The 23587-nt window shown below is 40.4% G+C and overlaps 1 protein-coding gene across 1 annotated transcript in view; it reads left to right on the top strand.

The window, feature by feature from the left end:
* The window catches only part of ABCC9 (ATP binding cassette subfamily C member 9), a 343621-nt gene that overhangs the window by 185466 nt on the left and 134568 nt on the right, over window positions 1–23587 (top strand). Inside the window, 3 exon segments of the mRNA XM_033952235.1 lie at window positions 499–609; window positions 3395–3467; window positions 8190–8295. Of these exon segments, the coding sequence (XP_033808126.1) occupies window positions 499–609; window positions 3395–3467; window positions 8190–8295 (290 nt within the window).

Genomic DNA, 23587 nt, shown 5'->3' with positions numbered 1-23587 from the left:
CCCTTTTATCCCATTAAAAAGTCAATAAAGGCTATCAACAGTGCATTTTAAGTAGAGATATCCTAAAGCCAGACTGGTTTGTGGAACCTCTAGGATTGCAATACAATACCCTTGGTAAAAGGATTAACTATTTTGAATTGCAAAAGTTAGAATTGTGAGATGGACTATTTAGCCATTAAATTAGACTATAGTTTTCATATGCTACCATCCATGATCTTCTGCATGAACAATCTCATCATTTTCTGTTTTGTCAGGCAGGTTTCTTTTTGTAAAATAAACTTTGTTTGAAAATCAGAAGCTATTGAATTGCATAGTTTAGTGGGCATTTATTTTATAGGTGGGGGGAGGGAAGTAGGGCTTAATGAGTGTGAGTGAGCTGAACCATCACAAAAAGGGTATATTCTAGACATTTTAGTCTTTTTTCCCCCAAGAAGTTACATGAGAGCCTCTTATGAGAACTCTTTCATGCCTTATTTCTCATTCTTATTTTATATATAGCATACCAAAGCAATAAACAGGAAGCAGCCCCTGAGATATCAGCTGGACAGCTATGAGCAGTCATCAAGGAGGCAACCATATTCCTCAGAGACTGAAGATGTCGCAGTCAAGGTCATTGGCATGAATGTTTTCTCAGCTTAGTTCTCATGCTCAAAAATCATTCCTGTATTTCCAAGGCTCGAAGACTAAAATGTGCTTGGAACTATTCTTTGTTGAGAAAGAAAAAAAATATTACATAGCAAATGTGTATTAATATAAAAGTGATCAAATGAAGTTAAAGGGCATAGTTATTGATGTGAGCTACTGTTAAAATGTATTATTCTTTAGCATCTGGTAGACTGGTATAGTCCTTAAGAATGGCATCCTGGTCGATCAGCGTTCTGGAGACCGTGGCCATCCGTCTGGCGCTGTTAGTAGAGAATGATACGGTGACAAAATTCATCACCGTTTCCATCCCCGCAGATAACCGCGGGAAATCATCTTCATGTCATTCTTTAAGGAGAGAAGGAAGAATCAGAGTATGAATGGCCACAACCACTGACCCACAAGCTTTGCTTTGAAGAATGCTGGTGTAGAAGGACTGAGGTTGAAACAGACACTACAGAATGACAGTCTCTGGTATCCAGAGCAGATAATGTGATGTCATAATGCCTCATTCCACCAGTGCCTAAGAGCCAATCACATCAGTGATGTCACAATGGCTTCATTATCCTTGGCTCACATAAGAATCAGAGTATGAATGGCCACAACCACTGACCCACAAGCTTTGCTTTGAAGAATGCTGGTATAGAAGGACTGAGGTTGAAATGACATGGGATTATTTCCCATGGTTATCCGCAGGGACGGGAGCGGTGATGAATTTTGTCACGTGTCATTCTCTAGCTGTTAGCCTTCCACTCCTTCTTGACGGGCAAGTCAGTCAGGGTTCTGTCAGACAATGCCACGGCGGTGGCCTATGTCAATCATCAGGGGGGGGCACCAAAAGCACTCAGGTAGCGCGGGAACCGTCCCTGCTCATGGTCTGGGCAGAGTCTCACTTTCAGGACATCTCGGCTTCCCACATGTGTTATTTTACTACTAACTTGTACTATTTAACACAGGTCCCTGGGGTCTACAGTAAAATAACAGATCCTAACAGTAACTCATGTTGTTAACTTTTTCCTTAACCTCCCCCCTCCCCCCCTTTTTACAAAACCACGCAAGAGGGTTTTTGCGCCGTCTGGTGCGTTGAATACTCTGCGCTGCTCTCACAGTCATAGAGTTCCTAGGAGCATCAGAGCAGCGCAGAGTATTCAGCGCATTGGCCGGCACTACAAACCTCTTGCTTGGTTTTGTAAAAGGGGGGTATATTGATAAAAATGTATGTATGTGAACATACAACTAAAGCCAAATAGGACTAAATGCCAGATACCTTCTAAAAGCAATAGATAACCTTTACAGTGTTATCTTCTCATAATTTACTTAATAACATTCTGACCAGTTTATTTACGTCTAGGCGTAAGAAAACAGCATAGCCATTTACAGCTTCTCATAGTACATTGAACAGAGCGATGACAAAAAAATCTGTTATGCTGAGCTTCCAAATATTTATGCTCTTAAGCTAGACTCTTAAATTTGGGCCTGCTATTCGTGTGCTTAGAATTATGAGCCCAATACTGAAAATTAGAGCTTGGCTCATAACCATTTACCCCTACCCTAAATCTGCTTCTGTTGCCACTCAGTTCAATTAAATTTTCGGCCTGATATTCAGCGGGCTGTAATCAGTGTTTTCCTGACCGCTGCCAGAGTTAGACCCAGAAGTTCGGTGCCAGGCCATGTCTGGGCACTGGCATTGAATTTCTGGGTTTCTGGAGCCGGCTAATCTATAGGATTGTGGGATATTCAGCACTTAATTGGCTATGGGTTACCACCTAAAGATAAGACTACTTTTACGCAGTTCTATTTATGTGGTTAACTTGGCCATTTACATGCTGAATGTTGGCACTTAACTGGCCAAGTGCTGACTGCACCCTCAAAATGCCCTCCAAATAGCCAGTTTTCAGTTCGGTGCTGTGTCTAATTGTTTAGTAAATCAGTCCCTTAAGGTACCACTGCACATCAATTTCAGAAACATGTTGTTGGTTGTATGACATCACCTGCCTGTTAGGTGAAACATCACTGAGGCAGAAGTGTACATTGCTCTTGCCTCCACTAGACACCAGGAAACCTTAGTCAGTCCTGGCTGTGGATTGGAGATGGGGGTGCTATGTGAGGGGAGCCTCTTCGGTCTTTGGAGAGGGGGGGGTTGACCTGAAGGGTATGGGTACCACATCGTGGGTACTTTGAGGCATTTGTATCAGGGGGGTGCCTCAGGGGATCTTCAGTTGGGGGGAGGCTCCTATCAGGCAGGGTTTGCTGTTCAGGGGGAGTAGATGCTGTGGGTGGGGTCGGGAGGATGCAGTAGGGAAGTCTCCTCTCAGGAAGGGGAAGGTCCATGCACAGAGTGGATGTCGGAGGTAGGGGGTCCAAACATCAATATTTACATGTGGCTTTTACAACAGGCATTTATATTTGGGGTAGGTATAAATGCTGACATCTATATTTTTCAATACAGATGTAGATTCTCTGTGAGATGGGGCATGGACATCTGTAATGTAGACCTGCCCAGGACACTCCCTTTCTCGCCCTACCCACATCTTCCTTGACATCTAGACAATCCCATGTTGGTGTGACCACTGATCTGATATGGCATTTAAATACCTTCTAGATGTTTTAAAAACTGCCATTTACATGTGGGGATGCTTCTAAACTAAGGACCTTTATATACGAAGGAGCTTTTCATTTATAATTTTATATATACTACTTGAATAGCACTGTCTACTGTCCTAAAACTTCTGTTTATCATTTTATTTTTTAGGTATCTAATGGATATTTTTCTTGGGGAAGTGGTTTATCTACATTATCTAATATAGATATTAGAATTCCAACAGGTATGGTAAATCCAGTTCAGATATTCACCATTATTATTCACACTGAAAATGGATGAAAAATAACAGTTCTAGCCACAGCTACCTTTCATTTACAGCAGGGCAGCTCTTACAATTACCAATATGTGGAACAGTAAAAGACTACTCAAAAAAGTCATTATCATTGACCTTTTATTATAGAAGGAATTGTTTCGTCATGTCTGAAAGCTGTTTCAAGAGTATCCTGAATTTTTAATTCAGTACTTTAAGTGAGTTATTTTGATACTAGAGTGGAAGTTGAGGGGTGACTGATAAATATAAACAGTTATAATTTAGGGCCAGAAAGTAGCATGTTTCATGCATAAATAGCAGTTAATTGTATGTAAATATGCAAATAAGAAAGGAAACCATTTCTGCCTCACTTGGAGTTTTGATATAGACCTCATTAATAGTTCAAAGAATACAGAGGAGTGAAGCTGTATATTTCCATAAAGAAAAATAACTTCACCAAAAATCTACACTGTGGTGTGCAAAACAGGAGGTTTATTTATGTAAACCTCATTAATTCTTATCAGGCCCACAAAGTCACTGGCATAATATTGATTCCCCAGAGCAGTGTCCTGCAAACATTTTGGTGCACTAAACACGGTGCCATGGCCGGAAGGCATCCAGAAGTGCGCGGAAGTTGATGCAATGACATCACAAGAATGAGCGGAAGCCCTCCGGCCGCGACCCTGAACCTGTTACTTCACCGGTAGGGGGTCCTGAAGGAGGGGAGGTGCGGGGAGAGGAGGAGAGATGCCAGTGAGGAGGAGAGTCGTCGGTACCGGCTGACTGCCTACAGGAGACTCACCCAGAATTGTGTGCCATGACAAACAGTTTGTGATACACTGCCCTAGAGAGACAAAAAAAGAAAGAAACATGGTGGAGCATTTACGCCTTGTTTTGTCAATGCTGTCTAAGGTCATAAAGAAAAAACACCTGCCTAAACTTCAGTCTACACAGAGTATTAAGGCCCAGATTCTATAAATGACACATAAATAGTTAGGCAGCTAGATTGACATACCTAGTGTGGCACAGTGGTTAAAGTTACAGTCTCAGCACCCTGGGGTTGTGGGTTCAAACCCATGCTGCTCCTTGTGACCCTGGGCAAGTCACTTAATTGCCCCAGGTACGTTACATAGATTGTGAGCCCGCCGGGACAGAGAGGGAAAAAACTGCTTGACTACCTGAATAAATGCATGTAAACCATTCTGAGCTCCCCTGAGAGAATAGTATAGAAAATTAAATAAAATAAAAATTGGCTTAATTAGTGCTTATTAATTGAAAGCACCATTATTTATTTATTTTAAAAATGTATATACCATCTACAATCAGGCGGTTGACATAAATACAAACACATAAAAACTAGAGAATAACCCTCACAAAGCAAAATCTTAAAATATTTTCCTTAAAATGCACCCACTGTGCCACTGAAGAACCAGAAACCTCACAAAAACGATCAGAACATAACCGTAGCTATCCCCCCAGTGAATTCTATAGCTTAATACGTGCAATACACAAAGGTTTCAGCACATCTCCCTCACATTATCGGGACTAATAGCTTTTGATTTTCTGATCTCAAGGCTCTTATATATCGGTTTAAACAAATGGGAACACATTACCCCTTACTTTCAGAAACTCCACTGGTTGCCTGTGGAATCTAAAGTTCTCTTCAAGTTTGCTTGCATTAGCTATAAAGCCGTTTTCGGGATGCTACCAGCTTATCTTGCCTCTCAGTTCACTCTAAACTGTTCTAACAAGAGCACCCACAGAATAAATCTATTCAATTATCCCTCCCTGAAATCATGCCAATACAAGAAGTTCTTTGATAGAATGTTATCATTCCAGGCAGCTAAATTGAACACATGGCTTGGAAAACCCATACTAGAGGCCACTTCCTACGTTGACTTTAGAAAACTACTGAAGACACGTCTATTTAACAAGTTCTCAATCTCAAAGCATGTTCTACTTATCTCATCATCAAAGCATGTTCTACTTATCTTATCGTCAATTCCCATCAACTGTCCACATCTTAATTACGCCACTGTCATAACTTTCAGTCTTCAGATTTAACTGATGTACTCTTCCAGCTGTTATTGTATTTCAGATTAAATGTTTTTACCTTGTACCTTATTCTCAGTCTGTATGTATCTCTGTTGTAAACCGCTTTGAACTTCTGGTATAGCGGTTTATAAGAAATAAAATTATTATTATTATTTGGCTGATAAGGTACTACCATTAAAAAAAACATTAAAAAATGAATTTTCTGGTAGGCACTTAACTTGGTAGGAACCTACCATTTTGAGGTAGGCATCTATACTGAGGTGTTTATCACTTGTGGGCATGGCTGGGGCAGATTTTGGGCACGGTATGACTTAGGGCTCCTTTTACAAAGGCGCGTAAGGGCCTTTACATGCGGAAGAGCGTGCGCTAAAATGGCACGCGTGCTATCCGCAACCGCCTCCTCTTGAGCAGGCGGTAGTTTTTCGGCTAGCGCACGCTATAGTGTGCGCTAATCTGGTGCGTGCGTTAAAAACGCTAGCGCACCTTCGTAGAAGAAGCCCTTAGGCACCGGTAGGCACCTAACTTAGGTGCATTCATTTAGGCCAAGAAACCCCTGGGCTAAATAGCAGAGTGCCTAAGAATTCAACACCTATTGGTGCCTAAGACTGGTTAAGCACCATTCTCCTGTATAAATGGGGCTCAGCAGATGGTGGACAGTTACGCTCCACGTAGAATCCAGGCCTAATTACCTGTTTTCTCTGACACATACAGGGCTCCTTTTACTAAGGTGCGCCAGAATTTATTAATAATTTGCTTATCCCTCATACTCAAGTTAGGTCTCTACGATCCACTGCGCAAAATCTTCTTATTGTTCCCTCTTTGAAATAGATCAGTACTATGAGGAATACAATTTTTTCCTGTTAATGCACCTTTTCTCTGGAACAGCATACCCAACTACTTGTGGGAAAATACAACATTAATCAAATTCAAGGTCATGTTAAAACATTCCTTTTCCGAGATGCCTTTGTAACCTAAACTGTCCTTTTCAAGACAACTTATTCTATTTCCCTAACCTTTTGTTCTTTAAGTGTTTTCTCTTTTTCTATCAATTGTAATTTCCAATCCCTTCTTTCCTTTTGTTTCTGTTCGTCCATGTCTGTAAATCATTTTTTTATTTTTTATTTTTTTCCCCCCTGGTCTGTTTTAGCCTAAATTATTTTTTAATTGGTATAATATTAAGGTATTTTAAACACTGCCCAGAAGGTTCGAGTGGGCAGTATAGAAAATTTGAAATAAACTTGAAACTAGCATTTTTAGCGCACACACAAGATTAGCGCGCGCTTGCCGAAAAATTACCACCTGCTTAAAAGGAGGCGGTAGGGGCTAGCGCGTGCGCTATTCCGTGCGTTAAGGCCCTAACGCACCTTTGTAAAAGGAGCCCACAGTCTCATGAAATTCTTTGGGGGAAAATAACACTGAAAAACATCTTTAAACCCCCTGTTCCAGTCCTTAAACCAACTGCTAGTGCAGTTGCAAGCTGTGGGGTAGGAAGAATATGATCATACATGGTCATCATGTATGCGAAAGTTTCAATTCTTCATATTCGATCAATTTTTTATTCTGCATTATTTCATCACTGTATCACATGTACTGTATTCCTAACACTCATAATTGCCTTCATTCATCCATTCCACTCCCACATCTACCAGCTCACCTTCTTCAACAGAAGATATAAAGAAAAATCAATTTCTGTCTAACCCAGGATGCTCTCAACTGGAATGCATACCAGTACTCTAAATTAGGGGTAGGGAACTCCGGTCCTCGAGAGCCATATTCCAGTCGGGTTTTCAGGATTTCCCCAATGAATATGCATTGAAAGCAGTGCATGCAAATAGATCTCATGCATATTCATTGGGGAAATCCTGAAAACCCGACTGGAATACGGCTCTCGAGGACTGGAGTTCCCTACCCCTGCTCTAAATAAAGGGTGGAGAGTCTGAATCTCTCCTTTCTCATGGAAATGGTGCAATTCTCCAAGGGTACAGCATACCAAGGAAGCATAAGCTGTCATGGACCCTTTAAGGACAGGGAAGGTGTTTAGTTCCAAAGTTGGATACAGTTTAAAATAAAAGCAGGTATCTTGCAATCATTCTTATTGCATTACTGATAATGACCATTTTGATGCTGTTGATATCCTGATTCCCCTTGTTCTCTGGCCACCATGGCTCCTGCTGCTGATCTTACCAGTATCCTTGACAGATCATCACAATTATACCAGTAAATCATATTTGTCCTGTTTCCTTTCTTACTGCCTCTGAATATCGTCCGGGCCCGATAAACTCTTAAGTGGCAAGGATACCCAGATTCATGCCCCAATATTTAGTGCCAGTGCCCGGATATGGCCCGGCACTGAATATCGGAGCATAATTTATCCAGCAATGATCAGCCTTTGAAAAATGCTGCCAGCTGAATATTGGGGGGATTGGGAACAGAAAAATAAGTGTGCATTAAATCTAAAATATGGATATCAGCTTATGCTTTAACAAAGAAGACCATAGAGAAAATATTGGACTAATGGGAAGAATTATAGAACAAATGATTATATCTGATGGAAATAGTTTTTAATTCTTGCTACTGTAATGTCCTCAGAATTGTTCAGTGCTTGTAATTATATACATTTTTTTTTTAACTTTATTGCAGGTCAGTTGACAATGATTGTAGGTCAGGTGGGCTGTGGCAAGTCTTCTCTTCTCCTTGGAATCCTCGGTGAGATGCAGAACATCCATGGAAATGTTTATTGGAGCAAGTATGTTTTGTATTTACTTTAGGTTTATGGTATTAAGAATTTTTGGCATTAAAAATGTTATAAATAGACCATTTTATTTAGATTTCACCTCCAAAATATTTCTTCCACAATAACATAATCCAGTGCTTCAGCTAAGTTCCTAAAGACAAAGTTGTAGGTGCCAGTAAAATTTCAGGGGGTCAGTATTTAAAGCTAATTATCTGAGTAGTAGCACTTGCTACCCTGAAAATTAGTTCTCAATGAACCTAGCCACTGACATGTAATAGTATTATTTGGATAATGCTGCTGAATATCACATCTGACCACCTCTGCAGGTAGTACTAGAGTGGTCTGGGTGTTAGGCTAAGGCAGAGCCAGAAGTTATTGGGGTACTGTCAATATTCAGGTTGGTACTTTAGATACTTGGCAACTGTATAATAAAGGATTACTTCAGTTACCTCAGTATTAACTGGATAAATATCACATAAGGGAAATGCTATGGAGGTAAAATTCCTAGAAAAAATAAATGACTGCTTATTGGAGCAACTGATACAGGAACTGATGAGAGAACAATTTTAGATCTGGCTTTTAGTGGAATGCAGAACTCGGTGCAAGAGGTAACAGCATTGGGTCCACTTGAAAACCATGATCATAATATGATCAAATTCAAATTAATAACTGCAGCGAAGACTCTAAGGGAACCTACTGTGGCAGCATTTATGTGTAAATATCTTTATTGTCACTGAAAATAAACAGCTCAATCTGCTTCAATAACAGCATTGCAAGTAAAGTACAGATAAGCAATCATGCAAACAATGACCAGTTTTGTTTAAACACCTTCCCCCCTATCGTCAACACTGCCTCTTTTCCCAATATATAATTAAAAGCTTTCCAGCCCCAAAGTACCTATCCAAAGATAGCTATTAAGAATTGACTATCCAACCTGACATACAGTGACAGCATTTAACTTTTGAAAGGGCAGCTATGATAAAATGAGGAAAATGGTTACAAAACACCTTAAAAAGAGCAGCCACAAAGATTAGAAGTTTAAATCAGTCATGGATGTTGTTTAAAAATACCATCTTGGAAGTCCAGACCAGATGTATTCCACATATTAAAAATGGTGGAGAGAAGAGCAAAGGACTGCCAAAATAGATAAAAGGTAAAGTAAAAGAGGCTATTACAACCAAAACAAAACCTTTCAAAATGAGAAAAAAAAAGAATCCAAATGAAGAAAACAGGAAGCAGCAAATACTGGCAAGTTAGATTTAAAGCATTGATAAAAAAGGCTAAAAGAGACTCGCTATATAGTAAAGGCAAAAACTCATAGTAATAGCTTTTCCAGATATACTGTATAAGAAACAGAAAACCTGGGACAGATAGGGAAAATACTTGAATACCTGACTAGATTGTAAATTGATTGTGACCCACTCAGATGGCTTCACCAATGGGTAGTTTATTAAAAATAAATGAAACTGGAAACTGTGAGGGAATCAGTGGGACTGTTAAATCATCAAGGAATAAAAAAGGAGCACTCCGGGAGGACAAGGCTATAGCAGAGAGACTAAATTAATTCTCTACTTCAGTCTTTACCGAAGAGAATGTGCCAGAAATGATTTTCAAGGTTGACAATATGGAGGATCTGAAACAAATCTCAGTGAACCTGAAAGAGATATTGAGCCAAATCCACAAGCTAAAGAGCAATAAATCACCTGGACCCAGATGATATACTTCTCAGGGGTACTGAAACAACTCAAAAATGAAATTGCTGATCTTCTATTAGTGAGCTGTAATCCATCTTTAAAATTGCTGAGGTAGTTGAAAATTGGAAGGTGGCTACTTTAGTGCCAATTTTTTTAAAGGGTTCTAAGAATGATTTGGGAAATAGAGGCATTGAAGGTATGAATAAACGTGTATAGAGGTAAGCTGGTTGATGTTCTGAATTTAGATTTTCAGAAAGCTTTTGACAGAGTTCCTTATGGAAAACTCCTGAGAAAATTACTAAGCCATGGGACAGGAGGCAATGTTCTGTTGCGACCTGAGAACTGGTTAGAAAATAAAAACAGAGAATAGGGTTAAATAGCCAATTTTTTCAATAGGGGAAGCTCCACTCAGCTGGTAAGGCCCTCCTATCTGCTCTTCTCTTCCTCCACAAACTCCAGACTCTGTCCCTTCTACCTTGCTGCGCTGTATGCTTGGAACAAGTTGTCCAAATCCCTACGGTGGGCTCCATCTCTGGCAGTGTTCAAAGCCCAGTTAAAAGCCCACCTCTTCCAGAATGTTTTCAACTCCTAACTCCTCTTATCTTGGGTTCTGCATCCTTAACCTTATACAGTATGTCATGTCTGTCTGTCTATCTCTCTGTCCAAGTTAGATAGTAAGCTCTTCTGAGCATTGACTGTTTATTAAATGTCAAAATGTATAGCGCTGCGTACACCTTTCAACACTATATGTGATAAATAGTAGTAGTAGTAAGTTGAATAATAGCATACCCCAGGGATTTGTACTGGGACTGGTGCTTTTAAATGCCATCTTGCTAAAATGGATCTTAATGGTTCCTGCCTGAATGACATCATCTTGAAAACAAGGATCATCCAGTTTGTATAGCATCTTGCAGTAACACCTGTTAATTATAGTAACAATTTTTTAAAAATAATAGTACTTTTGTGTGGATTATTTGAAAAAATGGGGGGAAGGGAAGGGGTTGTCACATTTTTTCCAGGCATGGAAATGGGAACGATTTTTGCAGATAACAGAAATCTATTCAAAATTGTTAAATTGCATGTGGACTCTGAGAAATTGCAAGAGGACCTTTTTTTTTAGGATATTTGGAAGACTGGGCATTCAAGTTGCAGATGAAATTTCATGTCACAATTGCAAAGTGATACACATTTGGGAAAATAATCCAAATCATACGTATTTGATGCCTGGTTTCATATTAGTGAGTCACCGCCCAAGACAAAGATCTAGGTATCATTATAGACAAAATGTCAATCTTCTGCTCAGTGTATAGTAGCAGCCAGAAAGACAAGCAAAATGTTAGGAATTAGAAAAAGAATAGAAAAAAAAGAATATTATAATGCATCTGTATTGCTCCATAATGTGACCTCACCTGAGTATTGTGTGCAATTCTGGTTGCCATATCTCAAAAGAGGTACATTGGATATAGATGAGGTTCAAAAAAAGATGACTAAAATGATTAAGGGGATGGAAAGACTCTTCAGCTTGGCTAATAGACAGCTGAAGGGGGTGGGAGAATATGATAAATGTGTACAGAATCCTGAGTGGAGTAAGTGTGAATCAATTTACTCTTTCAAAAAGGACAAAGATGAGGGGACACTCCGTAATGTTACATGGTTATACTGTACTTTTAAAACAAATAAGAGAAAATGTTTTTTACTCAATGAATATGTACAACTTATAGCTGGAGGATGCGTTAAAGCAGTTAGCATACCTGTATTTAAAAAAGGTTTGGATAAATTCCTGGAGGAAAAGACCATAAACTGCTATTAGGACAGACATAGGTAAAGCATTACTATATCTGGGGTTGATATCATGGAATCTTGTTGCTCTTTGGGATTCTGTCAGGTACTTGTGGTCTGAATTGGCCACTGTTGAAAGCAGGATACTGGGCTAAATGAACCATTGGTCTGACCCAGAATAGCAAATTCCTATGTTCTTATCTATCCAGGCAAGTTAGGTCAGAGAAATATTTGTCCTAACTTGCCCAGCTACCTATATAATCTCACATAAACATTAGACTCACTGACAAATTCTAAACCCTTCAACCTATATTTAAGGCACTTCCTTGTCCAACAAAAATCTCTCGAGTGAAAAACATATTTCACTCCTAGGTAATTGACCAAACACCTGTATGGGAACTTCAAGAAAAAAGAGGCTCCTAATACAAAGGTCCGGTCCTTCAACTGAAGAAAACTATTGTTAACAATTGTGTGGCCCCAGCTCCTTCTGGAAAAACTGTCTAAGGTTAGTAATTGCAAAAAGTAATTCTTATGATGTCTCAAAAAAAAGTTGTTGTCTGTCTGTTGAATTTGTTTCTGCCACCTCCATAACATGAGATTTAGTAATAATTACAATTTAGAATCTTATTATCTTCACAATATTTTTTTTTTTTAGTTCAATATCTTTATTGCTTTGTAATAAAAGAACAATATAATTAACAACAATCATGTTAAGTATAAAGTGAGAGTGATCAGGTGCATATACTACAGTAACAGTAAATATAATGCTAAATAGTAATGAACTAACAAGAAAGAGCAGTCTACATCTGATGGAATTGGTCGAAACATTTGAAAATAGCAGAGAAGATAATATAGACCACTAATGCAAATGTATTAAGAAACACAGAGCCACAGTCAAGGATGTAATTTACAATAATCATGTAGAGGTTTCCAAATTTTACAGTATGACTTGATGGAATTAAGTTTCTGCATAAACAAATTCATATTTAGCAGTCAAACCATATTCCACCAAGTATTGTACGCAATACTGCAAAACGCTGATTATCCGAATGCTGATTATCTGGATGTCCAATTATCTGGATTGCTTTGGGGTTCTCAGTTTATATTTGCGTTCCCCTGAAGTGCCATTCCTATCGCCTTCCCTCCCACTAGTATTCCTTTTTTGCTTCTGCTGCTGCTGCCACCATCAGCCCAACCCAGCCCCCCCCCCAAAAAAAAAACAGGAGACTTTTCCCCCACTGTCAGCATGCCCCTACAAAAGAAGAGTGTTCCCCCTCCCTCCCTGATCAGACACCATCAACCCCCCTCACCCCAGAGGAAGGACACCAGGCCTACCTTGTTTCTCTGGTGCTTTAGTGGCGCACTGGGGCAGAAGTGATTCCCACTAGCTCCTGCCCAAGCTCTTTCAGTGATAAAAATAGCTGCCGAGGCTGGGAAGCACCGAGGAGGGGCCTAGAAGGGGCTTTAGGCAGCTGGGCCAACCAGAGTCTTAGGCCTCCTTCCCAGTGCATTCTGGGATGCACTCGAAGTGGCCTAAGAGTCTGATTGGCCAGATTCCGAAGGATATTCCCATGGGAGGGGCCTTAGGCACCTAGGCCAAGCAGGGCCTTATGCACCGGGTAGGGGAAAGCCTGACATTCTAAAAAAACGGGCCTGCTGGCCAGAGAGAGTAGGCATCCCTCCAGCCAGCCTTGCAGATAAAGGGGTTCTGTGTGGGTTTTGGGGGCATCCCTCCTGCTGGGATGTTACGGTGGCAGCAGGAGGGATTGGACAACCCTCCTGCTGGGGGTTGCTTTGGGAGTTCCGTCAGGAGGGAATGGGCATCTCTCCTACCGCGGACAGTGTGTGTGTGTGTGTGTGTGTGTGTGTGAGGGGGGGGGGAAGGCGGGGTTCGGGGATGGTGCTAGGAGAGAATGGGCATCCCTCCCACCAGCTGACTTCCGGTGGGGTTCAGGGGTTCCCTGCCGCTAACACTCATCTGATTGCAGCAGGGAGTTTCCTTTGCCATGATCAGCTCAGCGACAACGTGATTCTCTAAATGGCATCTGTGACATGGACACCGATTAGAGAATCGGGGTGGTTAATATTCTGTATATTATGCCTGTGTGCGATTCTCAAAAGCCTCTTAGGTAGCTGCTGAGACTGGGCGTCCTATACAGAATCAGGCCCAATGGTTTAATAGTATGATTCGTTTTCCAGTGAAGTAAGAAGGAAATCAAACTCAACACATAATTTATTTTGGGTTGTATCATCATTTTGATAGTGTCCAATTGCCCCACTAAGATAATGTTAAGAGGAACCATTTTTGAGTTAGCTCTTTAGATATATCAATTAAATATTCAGCGTTGGCTCTATGTGCCTAAGGCCCCATCCACAGGAGGGGCCTAAAGCAACTGGGCCAATTCCGGTTGGCCCAGGCGCCTAAAGCCAGCCTAACTCATGTGTATTCAGCAGATGGCAGGCCTGCCGGGTGGACGGGCTTGGGACCTATCCGTCCGTCCAACTGATTTTAGGTAAGGGGGGATGTCGGGGGGGGGTGTCGCAGGGTCACCGGTTGGAAGGGGCGATCAGGGGTTCAGGGGGGTCGATCGGCGGCTTGAGGGGGATGGTTGTGGGGTGGTAAGTCGTGGGCAGGAGGGCCTGGGATCTCTCAGCCCGTATTGGATCAGGGGGATGGGGGTGGGGTGCTGGAGCAGGAGGGGTTGGGCTCCTTCCTGCCCGTATCGGATAAGGGAGGGTGGGATCGCAGGGGCAGGAGGGGTAAAGGGGTCGCAGAGGCAGGAGGGGTTGGGCTTCCTCCTGTCCATATCGGTTCGGTGTGTGTGGGGGGGGGATCGTGACAGGAGAGATTGGACATCTCTCCTGCAGCGATCGTGATCACCCCTCTACCCGAACTGCCACGAACAGGGTCAGGAGAGATTGGGCATCTCTCCTGCCACAGGTCACGGCAGTTTGGAGGTGGGCCATTCGCCATTGTGATCGTGGCAGGGGAGATGAACCATCTCTCCTGCTGCGATCTTTACGAGGGGGGGTGGATTCTATAACCGTTGTTGTTTTTGACAGGCACCGGTTATAAAATCTTGCTTTTAGGTGAAGGACTGGCTCGTCCTTTGCCTAAAAGGTCTGGTTTGGGGTGTTTGAGGCTTAGGCTGTTTTTGGATTGATAATGTATTGTAAGTGTAGACATAGTGGTGGTATGGCCATTTAAACTGCTGAACATAGAGGTAGGGCGTCTTTTTTCAACATCAAGTGTGTAGACCAAAGGACTCAGGCACTGCACACTGCAAATAAAATTAATATAAAAAGCTCATCCTTCTGGCTTCCTGATGTAGCGTAGCGAAACACAGACTGTGTTGGAGCCGTGAACTGACCTTTTCAGATAAGTGGTCTACTGTTAAACAACTTTTGTAGAGCCATAACATTTGCCACTCCAGTAGAAGCAAGTATCCTTGCTCCATCCAATGTGTTATGATTAAAATTCAATGTAACCATTGGCACTAATTAAATAAATTTGAATGAAGGACACAATTGTCGGTGTGAGTGGTGTAAAGAGGGAGTGGGAACATTGAGAATGCCCTTAGAATGACATGGGCGAAACATGTTGGTGATATGGTGATTTAGCGTTCAATAGTGTCTTTTGCACAGCTAAGTACTTTTTAGTACATATTTATTTAAGTGTGTTAAATTATAACCATTCAAAACAACTAAAATATTTACTGCACTGGATCCGATGACGAGTAGGAGCATAAAGCCCAGCACAATGAGAGTAGTTTGAGTGCTTGGTGGCCCGCTGAGGACCAATAAGACTAGTTAAAATTTAGAGAATGAAGTATGGCATGAATGTGAGATAAAGCCTTACATTTGATTATTATGATTAAAATTCAAGCAATTTTCCAGCGACATTGTACCGCTGCTGTGGCGCCTTGCTGAAGAGCTTATGAGCACATTTAAATATTTAAAAGCCTTTAAATGTTATATGAAGATACTATTTGAGAAACTTGCCCAGTATTGATGAGAGGGTTTTTTGTGTGTTTTGTTCTATTTTGAAAGTATTGCCCCCTCAAGTGGACTGTAATTTAAAATCCCCGGGCTGTTTGGAACATAGAGGTAGGCCATTCTCAAAAAAACCCTCATTTTGCATGGTTTTGTTTTTTTGAGAATGGACATTTTCCCTGCGTCTACTTTCAGCGTTTATGGCCTAGGCCAAAAGGGAACTTAGACTTTTTTTTTTATTATGCCCCTCCATGAGTTTAGGTAATTTAGTTTGTAATCGAGATGCTATAATTTTTGTGTATATTTTGGCATCTACATTAATCAGAGAAATTGGTCTGTAATTTGGTGTGAATTTGGGATCCTTGCCAGGTTTAGGAATTACATTAATGTGTTGAAAAATTTATGCATAATTGGAGAAACTTGACTTTGAAATAATTTGTAAAATTTGGCAGTAAATCCCTCCGAATCAATTGCGTCATTTATATACATTAATGACATGGGGAAATCTGTCAATTTGTGGTCCTGTAAATCTAGTGTAGGGTGATTCAGATTGTCAAGAAAGTCACTAGGAATCTCCAGAACACTATTTTCCGTAGTGTAAAATTGTTTGTAGTAGTTTTTAAACTCCTGAGATATATCATGGTCATTAGTTCGTGAAATTCCATCCTTGGTTATTATTTGTACAATCCTATTCTTCTTCATTCTTTGTTTAAAAAAATGCTATTAATGGCCACTTTTGACGTTATCAGAGTGGTAATTAGCACTTGTAGATAAGCTGAATGGGCTGCAGTCTTGCGCAATGTAGAATTATATTGATATCTTAATTTTTGAAGTTCAGATAATATTAAAATGTTGGATGTGTCCTTTTGATGTTCTTTTTCATATTTTTTAATGACTTCTTCAGTCTTAGAGATTTTTATTTGTGTTTTCTTCCTAATATTAGCAGCAAATGATATAATGTTGCCTTTTATTACAGCTTTTAAGGCATCCCATGAGGTATACCAATTTGTATGTTCTGATTTATTTAAGGAAATATAATCTGAAATAACATTAGCTATATGATCTTTAAATCCATCCTCAAGCAATAAATTGGAATTAGATCTCCACTGTTTAGTAGGGCCGCACGGCTTTGTAAAACAGGCCCATAATGTCTAGCATAAGATCTATTGCAGCATAGTTGGATACTGAAATTTCCTTAATTATGGAATCTTTCAGATATTGCGCTAGTGATTTACTAATAAGAAAAAAGACAGTTCTTGAGTAAGATTGGTGAGGAGGCAAAAAGAACGAAAATTGTTGTTTATTTGGATTCAGAGTACACCAAGGGGCTCATAATCGAAACTTAAATACGTCTAAAACCTACACAAGTTGCACATGGACGATCTAAAAGACAAGTTGTCCAAGTGCTGACAATCAAAACGGCTTTTTGGACGTATCCAGGGACATTTTATGCTTCTGAATCTCACTGTGTGCCCAGAGCTGAAAGGGGCGTTTTTGGAGGAGTGGTTAGGGTGGGATGTGGATGTTCTTTGTCAGCAAACAAGGGGCAAAGGTTTCTCTGCCTTTGCAAAGAACTGCAGAAAATCTGGGACTATGCCATATCCCACAACATATAGTCCAGGACCATCTACCTTCCAAGTACTCAGAATAATCTAGCCAATAAACTCAGCAGGTATCTCATCCCTATGAATTGGTACCTCAACAGCAAAAGATTTCTTCCACTGAATCCACGTTTCCAAGTTTATTAAGTATTTGATTAATCGCTTATTCCGTATTCTAAGCGATGTACAAAACATTAAAATATTAAATTACAATAATCAAAGGGAAACAGACAATGTAAATATGACTAACAAGACAAATCAAATGATACAAGAGGAAGGGAATAGGAAAAGAAATACAAGTTTAAAAATAGTAAAGAAGACATATAAGGTAAAAAACAGTAGGGAGGGGGAGAATAATAAGCAACAGAGAATTTAAAGACCAGGGCTCAGTAGAGACACCTGATCTAATCCTATTTTCAGGATTACAAACCAAATCTAGTTTTATTAGCTGTCAAATGCATCTTTAAAAAGAAAGCATTTTAGCTTGCTCTTAAATCTATCCAAACTGAATTCTTTTCGTACATGAATTGGGAGTAAATTCCACATTTGGGGGGCTGTAACGGAAAAAATAGAATGCCACCGTGTATTTATAGTTTTAAGAGAAGGAACTGTCAAGAGATGTTGGTCAATAAATCTAAGTGATCTAGAGGGAGTATAGGGAATCAGTACTCTATAAATGAAAGAAGGTGTTTTATAGAGAAGAGATTTGAAAGTTAGTAGGCTTAGTTTGTAAGTTATTCGGTGAGCAACTGGAAGCCAATGCGCTTCCTTGAGTAACGGAGTTACATGATCAAATTTTTTTGTGTTCTTTATGAGTTTAATTGAGGCATTTTGAACAATCTGCAGACGACAAATTTTTTTAAGGCAATTCCTTTGAACAAAGCGTTACAATAATCAATTTTTGAGATCACCAGCGAATGAATTAGTATGTTTAGAGATTTAGGCCTAAATTCTCTATTACTGCGTTTAACTTAGGCGTGCTTTGGACGTCCGCTGCAAGTGAATAATTACGGAGTTAAGGGTCTTAATTGATGTTAATTGGGTAATTAACGACACATAGACGTCCCTAGGTAGTACATAACGAACTAACGTCTATTGAAAGCATAGTCCCGTCTGCAGCTCTGGACGTGGGCGTTCCGTGGGCGTTCCGTTGGGCGTGCCAAGTGGGGACGCTAGATAGGCGCTACTTGGGCGAACGCGTGCGTCTAAATCTCGTGAATTATGTAGACGTAAGAAACCCTGGTCTAGCTTGGATTTCAATGCCGTTTCAACTATCGTAATTGCGGCTCTTTGTTACACGCGAGGCAGACGTCCGCTGTGTTTTTCATCAATAATTCCAATAGTGAATTTCAATAGGTATATTTCATCTTTTCTCTGTCCGAATAAATATAATGACACCATAACAATGGAACACATTATATTGCATGGATAACAAACCACATTTCATCCCAAACCATAATATAATTTTCACATGGCTTTTACAACCCCCTTTTTTGTCTCAACAAACAGCACTGCAATCGGCTCTCTTTTGAAAGCAAAGAAAAACCAGCACACATTATCAGCACTTAAAAAGAGAATAAACAGATACACACCTTAACAATCCAGCTTCCCTCATTGCAAAATGGAGGTGTTCAGTTGCACAAAACTGACCTCATTGTGACCTCATCAATCTGCATCTTCCAGTAATATGCCACAATTAAAAGACGTGGTGGGTGTTGAACCCACAACTTCTGGATGTTAGCAGCACAGGCTGGGCTCCTAACCGATAGAGCTACAGCTGCTTGACTGAACTGTCCGTGCTTCATTAGGTATCATATCAGGATGAACTCAAATAAGTTTAAGCAAAGGAATGCCTAAAGATTTGGAACGTTTTCAAGTAGAAAACAAATATGAAATATGTATTAAAGAATTGCAGCACAAATAACGCCTAAACGGAACAGATTATTTACAGTCCTATATGCATTAGTACAGTGCTTAGAATGAAGATTAGCGTGTGAGAAAAACGGAGCTCCACCTCACATGCATTCAAGCACACTTGGGAATATGGGTTTGGGGCTCAGTGAAAGCAGCCTACTATGACATTATAGCTAAACTCCTTTTCCCTTAGCACTTCACTAAGATATGATATGACAAGGGAACCAGAGGAATTGGAGCTGTGGGTCAGTGAGGAAAGGCACTCTCTACCAATTGTCCGGCCTTTGAGGGTTCAAATCCCAGCCTGTATTTTACTTGTGGCGTATCTGCCTTCCAGGTGCACTTTGATGATGCTTTCCACTTCTTATAGGAGTTGAATATAACATTTCTCCATTTAAACATGGCATACGTTGTTAGTTTTTATCGTGGTAAAGTATACATTTCTGAAATGGTGAAGAAATGGCAGAAAGCGGTATAAGCAAATCCAAACTGCTATAAGCACAAGAAAGCATTTGTAGCTCAACACGCTAATGCTCCTTTTCTGAGCTTTGCCATCTAAAACTCCCCAGTTCGACTCCCACCTTTGCTAATTTTAATAAGGTCCTAGTTTTTTGCTATTAGCTCTTATAACATTTCCCTTTGCAGGCAAACCTATTTTCAACTTACCATGGCTCGGACATCCTAAGCAGTGATGAGAGCACATTAACCAGGCGATCCACAAATGTCATCTTGCTGTCAGAGGAAAGGTGTCTCTCATCACTGCTTAGGATGTCCGAGCCATGGTAAGTTGAAAATAGGTTTGCCTGCAAAGGGAAATGTTATAAGAGCTAATAGCAAAAAACTAGGACCTTATTAAAATTAGCAAAGGTGGGAGTCGAACTGGGGAGTTTTAGATGGCAAAGCTCAGAAAAGGAGCATTAGCGTGTTGAGCTACAAATGCTTTCTTGTGCTTATAGCAGTTTGGATTTGCTTATACCGCTTTCTGCCATTTCTTCACCATTTCAGAAATGTATACTTTACCACGATAAAAACTAACAACGTATGCCATGTTTAAATGGAGAAATGTTATATTCAACTCCTATAAGAAGTGGAAAGCATCATCAAAGTGCACCTGGAAGGCAGATACGCCACAAGTAAAATACAGGCTGGGATTTGAACCCTCAAAGGCCGGACAATTGGTAGAGAGTGCCTTTCCTCACTGACCCACAGCTCCAATTCCTCTGGTTCTCTTGTCATATCATATCTTAGTGAAGTGCTAAGGGAAAAGGAGTTTAGCTATAATGTCATAGTAGGCTGCTTTCACTGAGCCCCAAACCCATATTCCCAAGTGTGCTTGAATGCATGTGAGGTGGAGCTCCGTTTTTCTCACACGCTAATCTTCATTCTAAGCACTGTACTAATGCATATAGGACTGTAAATAATCTGTTCCGTTTAGGCGTTATTTGTGCTGCAATTCTTTAATACATATTTCATATTTGTTTTCTACTTGAAAACGTTCCAAATCTTTAGGCATTCCTTTGCTTAAACTTATTTGAGTTCATCCTGATATGATACCTAATGAAGCACGGACAGTTCAGTCAAGCAGCTGTAGCTCTATCGGTTAGGAGCCCAGCCTGTGCTGCTAACATCCAGAAGTTGTGGGTTCAACACCCACCACGTCTTTTAATTGTGGCATATTACTGGAAGATGCAGATTGATGAGGTCACAATGAGGTCAGTTTTGTGCAACTGAACACCTCCATTTTGCAATGAGGGAAGCTGGATTGTTAAGGTGTGTATCTGTTTATTCTCTTTTTAAGTGCTGATAATGTGTGCTGGTTTTTCTTTGCTTTCAAAAGAGAGCCGATTGCAGTGCTGTTTGTTGTTCACTTTTGTTTCCTTGCATCTTAACAGTTCTCAGAAGTGGTGGAATTTGCTGTTTCTCCTCAGCATTCTGCAGCCACAGGTGCATGAGATATTTTCATTTGCTCCTAACTGCAAGCCATTCTAGTAGGAATGTGTTTCTTTTAATGCAATATAGGCATTGTGCAACAGCTATGAGTTAAATCAAACTTCAGAGGGCTTGGACAGGTGTTGAAGAATGATCCAGTTAGGGGGGGGGATGTTTTTGGTGGGGGGAGGGTGTTCAGCATGAGAGAGAACAGGTTGCATTACCTATTAGACAATGGGCTGCACATAATAAAAGCTGAAGCAAAATATTGATATGTAAAGGCAAGGCTAAAGAGTTACCAGGTGTCCTGGCTGAGAAATGAATATAACCTATTTGCTAACCTTACTCAAGACTTGAACCCCCTGATGTATGGAAGATGAAAAAAAAGCAATGCCTTAAGGCATAGAGCTATAGAGGTAACTTTGTTTAGAACATAGAGCTTAGAGATGTGAAGGAATTGACTACAACGTCACTACAGCTGTATATTGCTAAACCACATCCAATGCACATCCAATTAGATTTGAATCCTAACGGTTCCTATGACGTCCGCCGCTAATTAGGCGTGCTTAGTATATAGAAAGCTTTGGCACAGCCATTTTCCCTATGTAAGACCCCCTCATGTGAGTTGGTGTTTGTGGTGTTCCGTTTCCTCAATGATGAAACTTTGTGCTATGAAACTTGCCTGTTCTCCTTTATACTCCCTTCTGCCTTTGACACTCCTCCCCACCCCCATTATCTGTATTTCTTTCGTTTATGGATTTTTCTGGGTGTTGGTGTGAGGGATTGTTGAGGACTTAAATTTTGTGTTAAGTGTGGAGGGGAATCAATTGTTAGGGAAAAGAAGGGGCCAGGCCAGGTTACACACAGATGCCTACACCCACCACTCTCCCTGCTTTCAAAATGTCATGGTCTGCCCCACTTCCATTTTCCATATCTGCAACTCTCCATGCAAGAAATTCGATTTCCGTTTTGGAGCCATGTTGTAAGGTGAAGATATCTTTTCAGGCTACTTGTAGAACACGTTCAAACACACCCCCATAGAATAGCCAATGAGGTGTGATAGGCGTGGTTAGGAAGCGGGCCAAGGAACCGCACCCGAACGGTGCCCAATAGGCATTGAGAAACCTTTCCCGTCCTACTGACGTCAGACGTTAATTAGGCGTGCATGGGTATAAGAAGGTCCAGGTGAGCAGTGTTTCTTTTCTATTCTGTTCTATTCCTTATGCAGATGTTTGAGACTTTACTCTGTCTTAGTCTTTTACTTTTTTTTTTTCCTATCTCTGCCTCCCATTTCTCTCTATTCCACAGAGCCATTAACAAGCTACATGTCATTCTAATATGTTGTTTTATCTTTTCTAGAAGTAGCTCAGATAGTAAGTCCAGGTGAGAATGATATTTTGTAAGCTACTTAGGTGTCCTTATGATAGAACTAAAGAAACCAACCAGCAAAAACTGACTTCTCTTTATGGGCTTTCATTGTGTGCTATTGTTTATAATAGTTATTTTATTTCTGATATCTCTTACTCTTCATTCCACAGGGCTGACAAAAATGACTGAGAAGACTGATAAAGACCATGCTGGTAGAAATTTTGCTGGTAGAAATATGGATATATAAGTAAAATGGATGTGTTCATACATCTGAGAGGGTTTACTCATAGAGCTAAAGTTAATTCTTTGTAGAATCAAATTACAGGCAAGTTAAAATCAGGTGAGGAATGGTTCTGTGTACTAACTCATTGATAAGAACAGGTTGGGTGTGTTGGGGGGGGGAAACACTGCCATTCAGTGGACATCCAATCACTGTACATGGTTCAGGTGGAAAACTCCTAATGAGTGGCTAATGGCTGCCATTTTTAATAAGGAGTCTAAAGGTATGTTAGCACTTCTGTTACTTCTAGGTGTGTGTTCTGCCACAACTTCAGTGTTTCATTTTGGAGACATAGATCTTTGTTAACAGTTTCTCTATTCTTCATTTCAGGTTAACTCTGCTCATCAGCTCAGCACACCAGCTTGCACCTAGCCAAACAGTTGTAGGTGAGAATGATACTCTACTATTCTTCACTTGAGTCACTCTTCTGATGAGTGAAATAAATGTTTCACACTTCTATTGTTCTCTTCACACAGGTATCCTTGATGACTTTCAGGAACAATAGTAAATTGATAATGTTGGCCTCATAGAACACCATGGCACGCATTCCTGCTGTTATATGCACACAAACAGCAGCTCAACATAAATGAGGTTAACACATTGCTTCAGGGAAGGGAGGATAGATATGGACCTTGGGGGTTGAACCCCCTGTTTGTGAACCTTGTGTAAACCAGCTTCTCCTCTTTTCTGTTTTCAGGTGTCTTAAACAGGCAACTGCAGTATTGTCAGATGGAGTTTTGTATTAC

Source organism: Geotrypetes seraphini, chromosome 7 (assembly GCF_902459505.1).
Source record: "Geotrypetes seraphini chromosome 7, aGeoSer1.1, whole genome shotgun sequence".
In the NCBI taxonomy this organism is placed as follows: Eukaryota; Metazoa; Chordata; class Amphibia; order Gymnophiona; family Dermophiidae; genus Geotrypetes; species Geotrypetes seraphini.
Note: the sequence above shows the minus strand (reverse complement) of the source record. Positions and strands in the feature narration are given on the sequence as shown.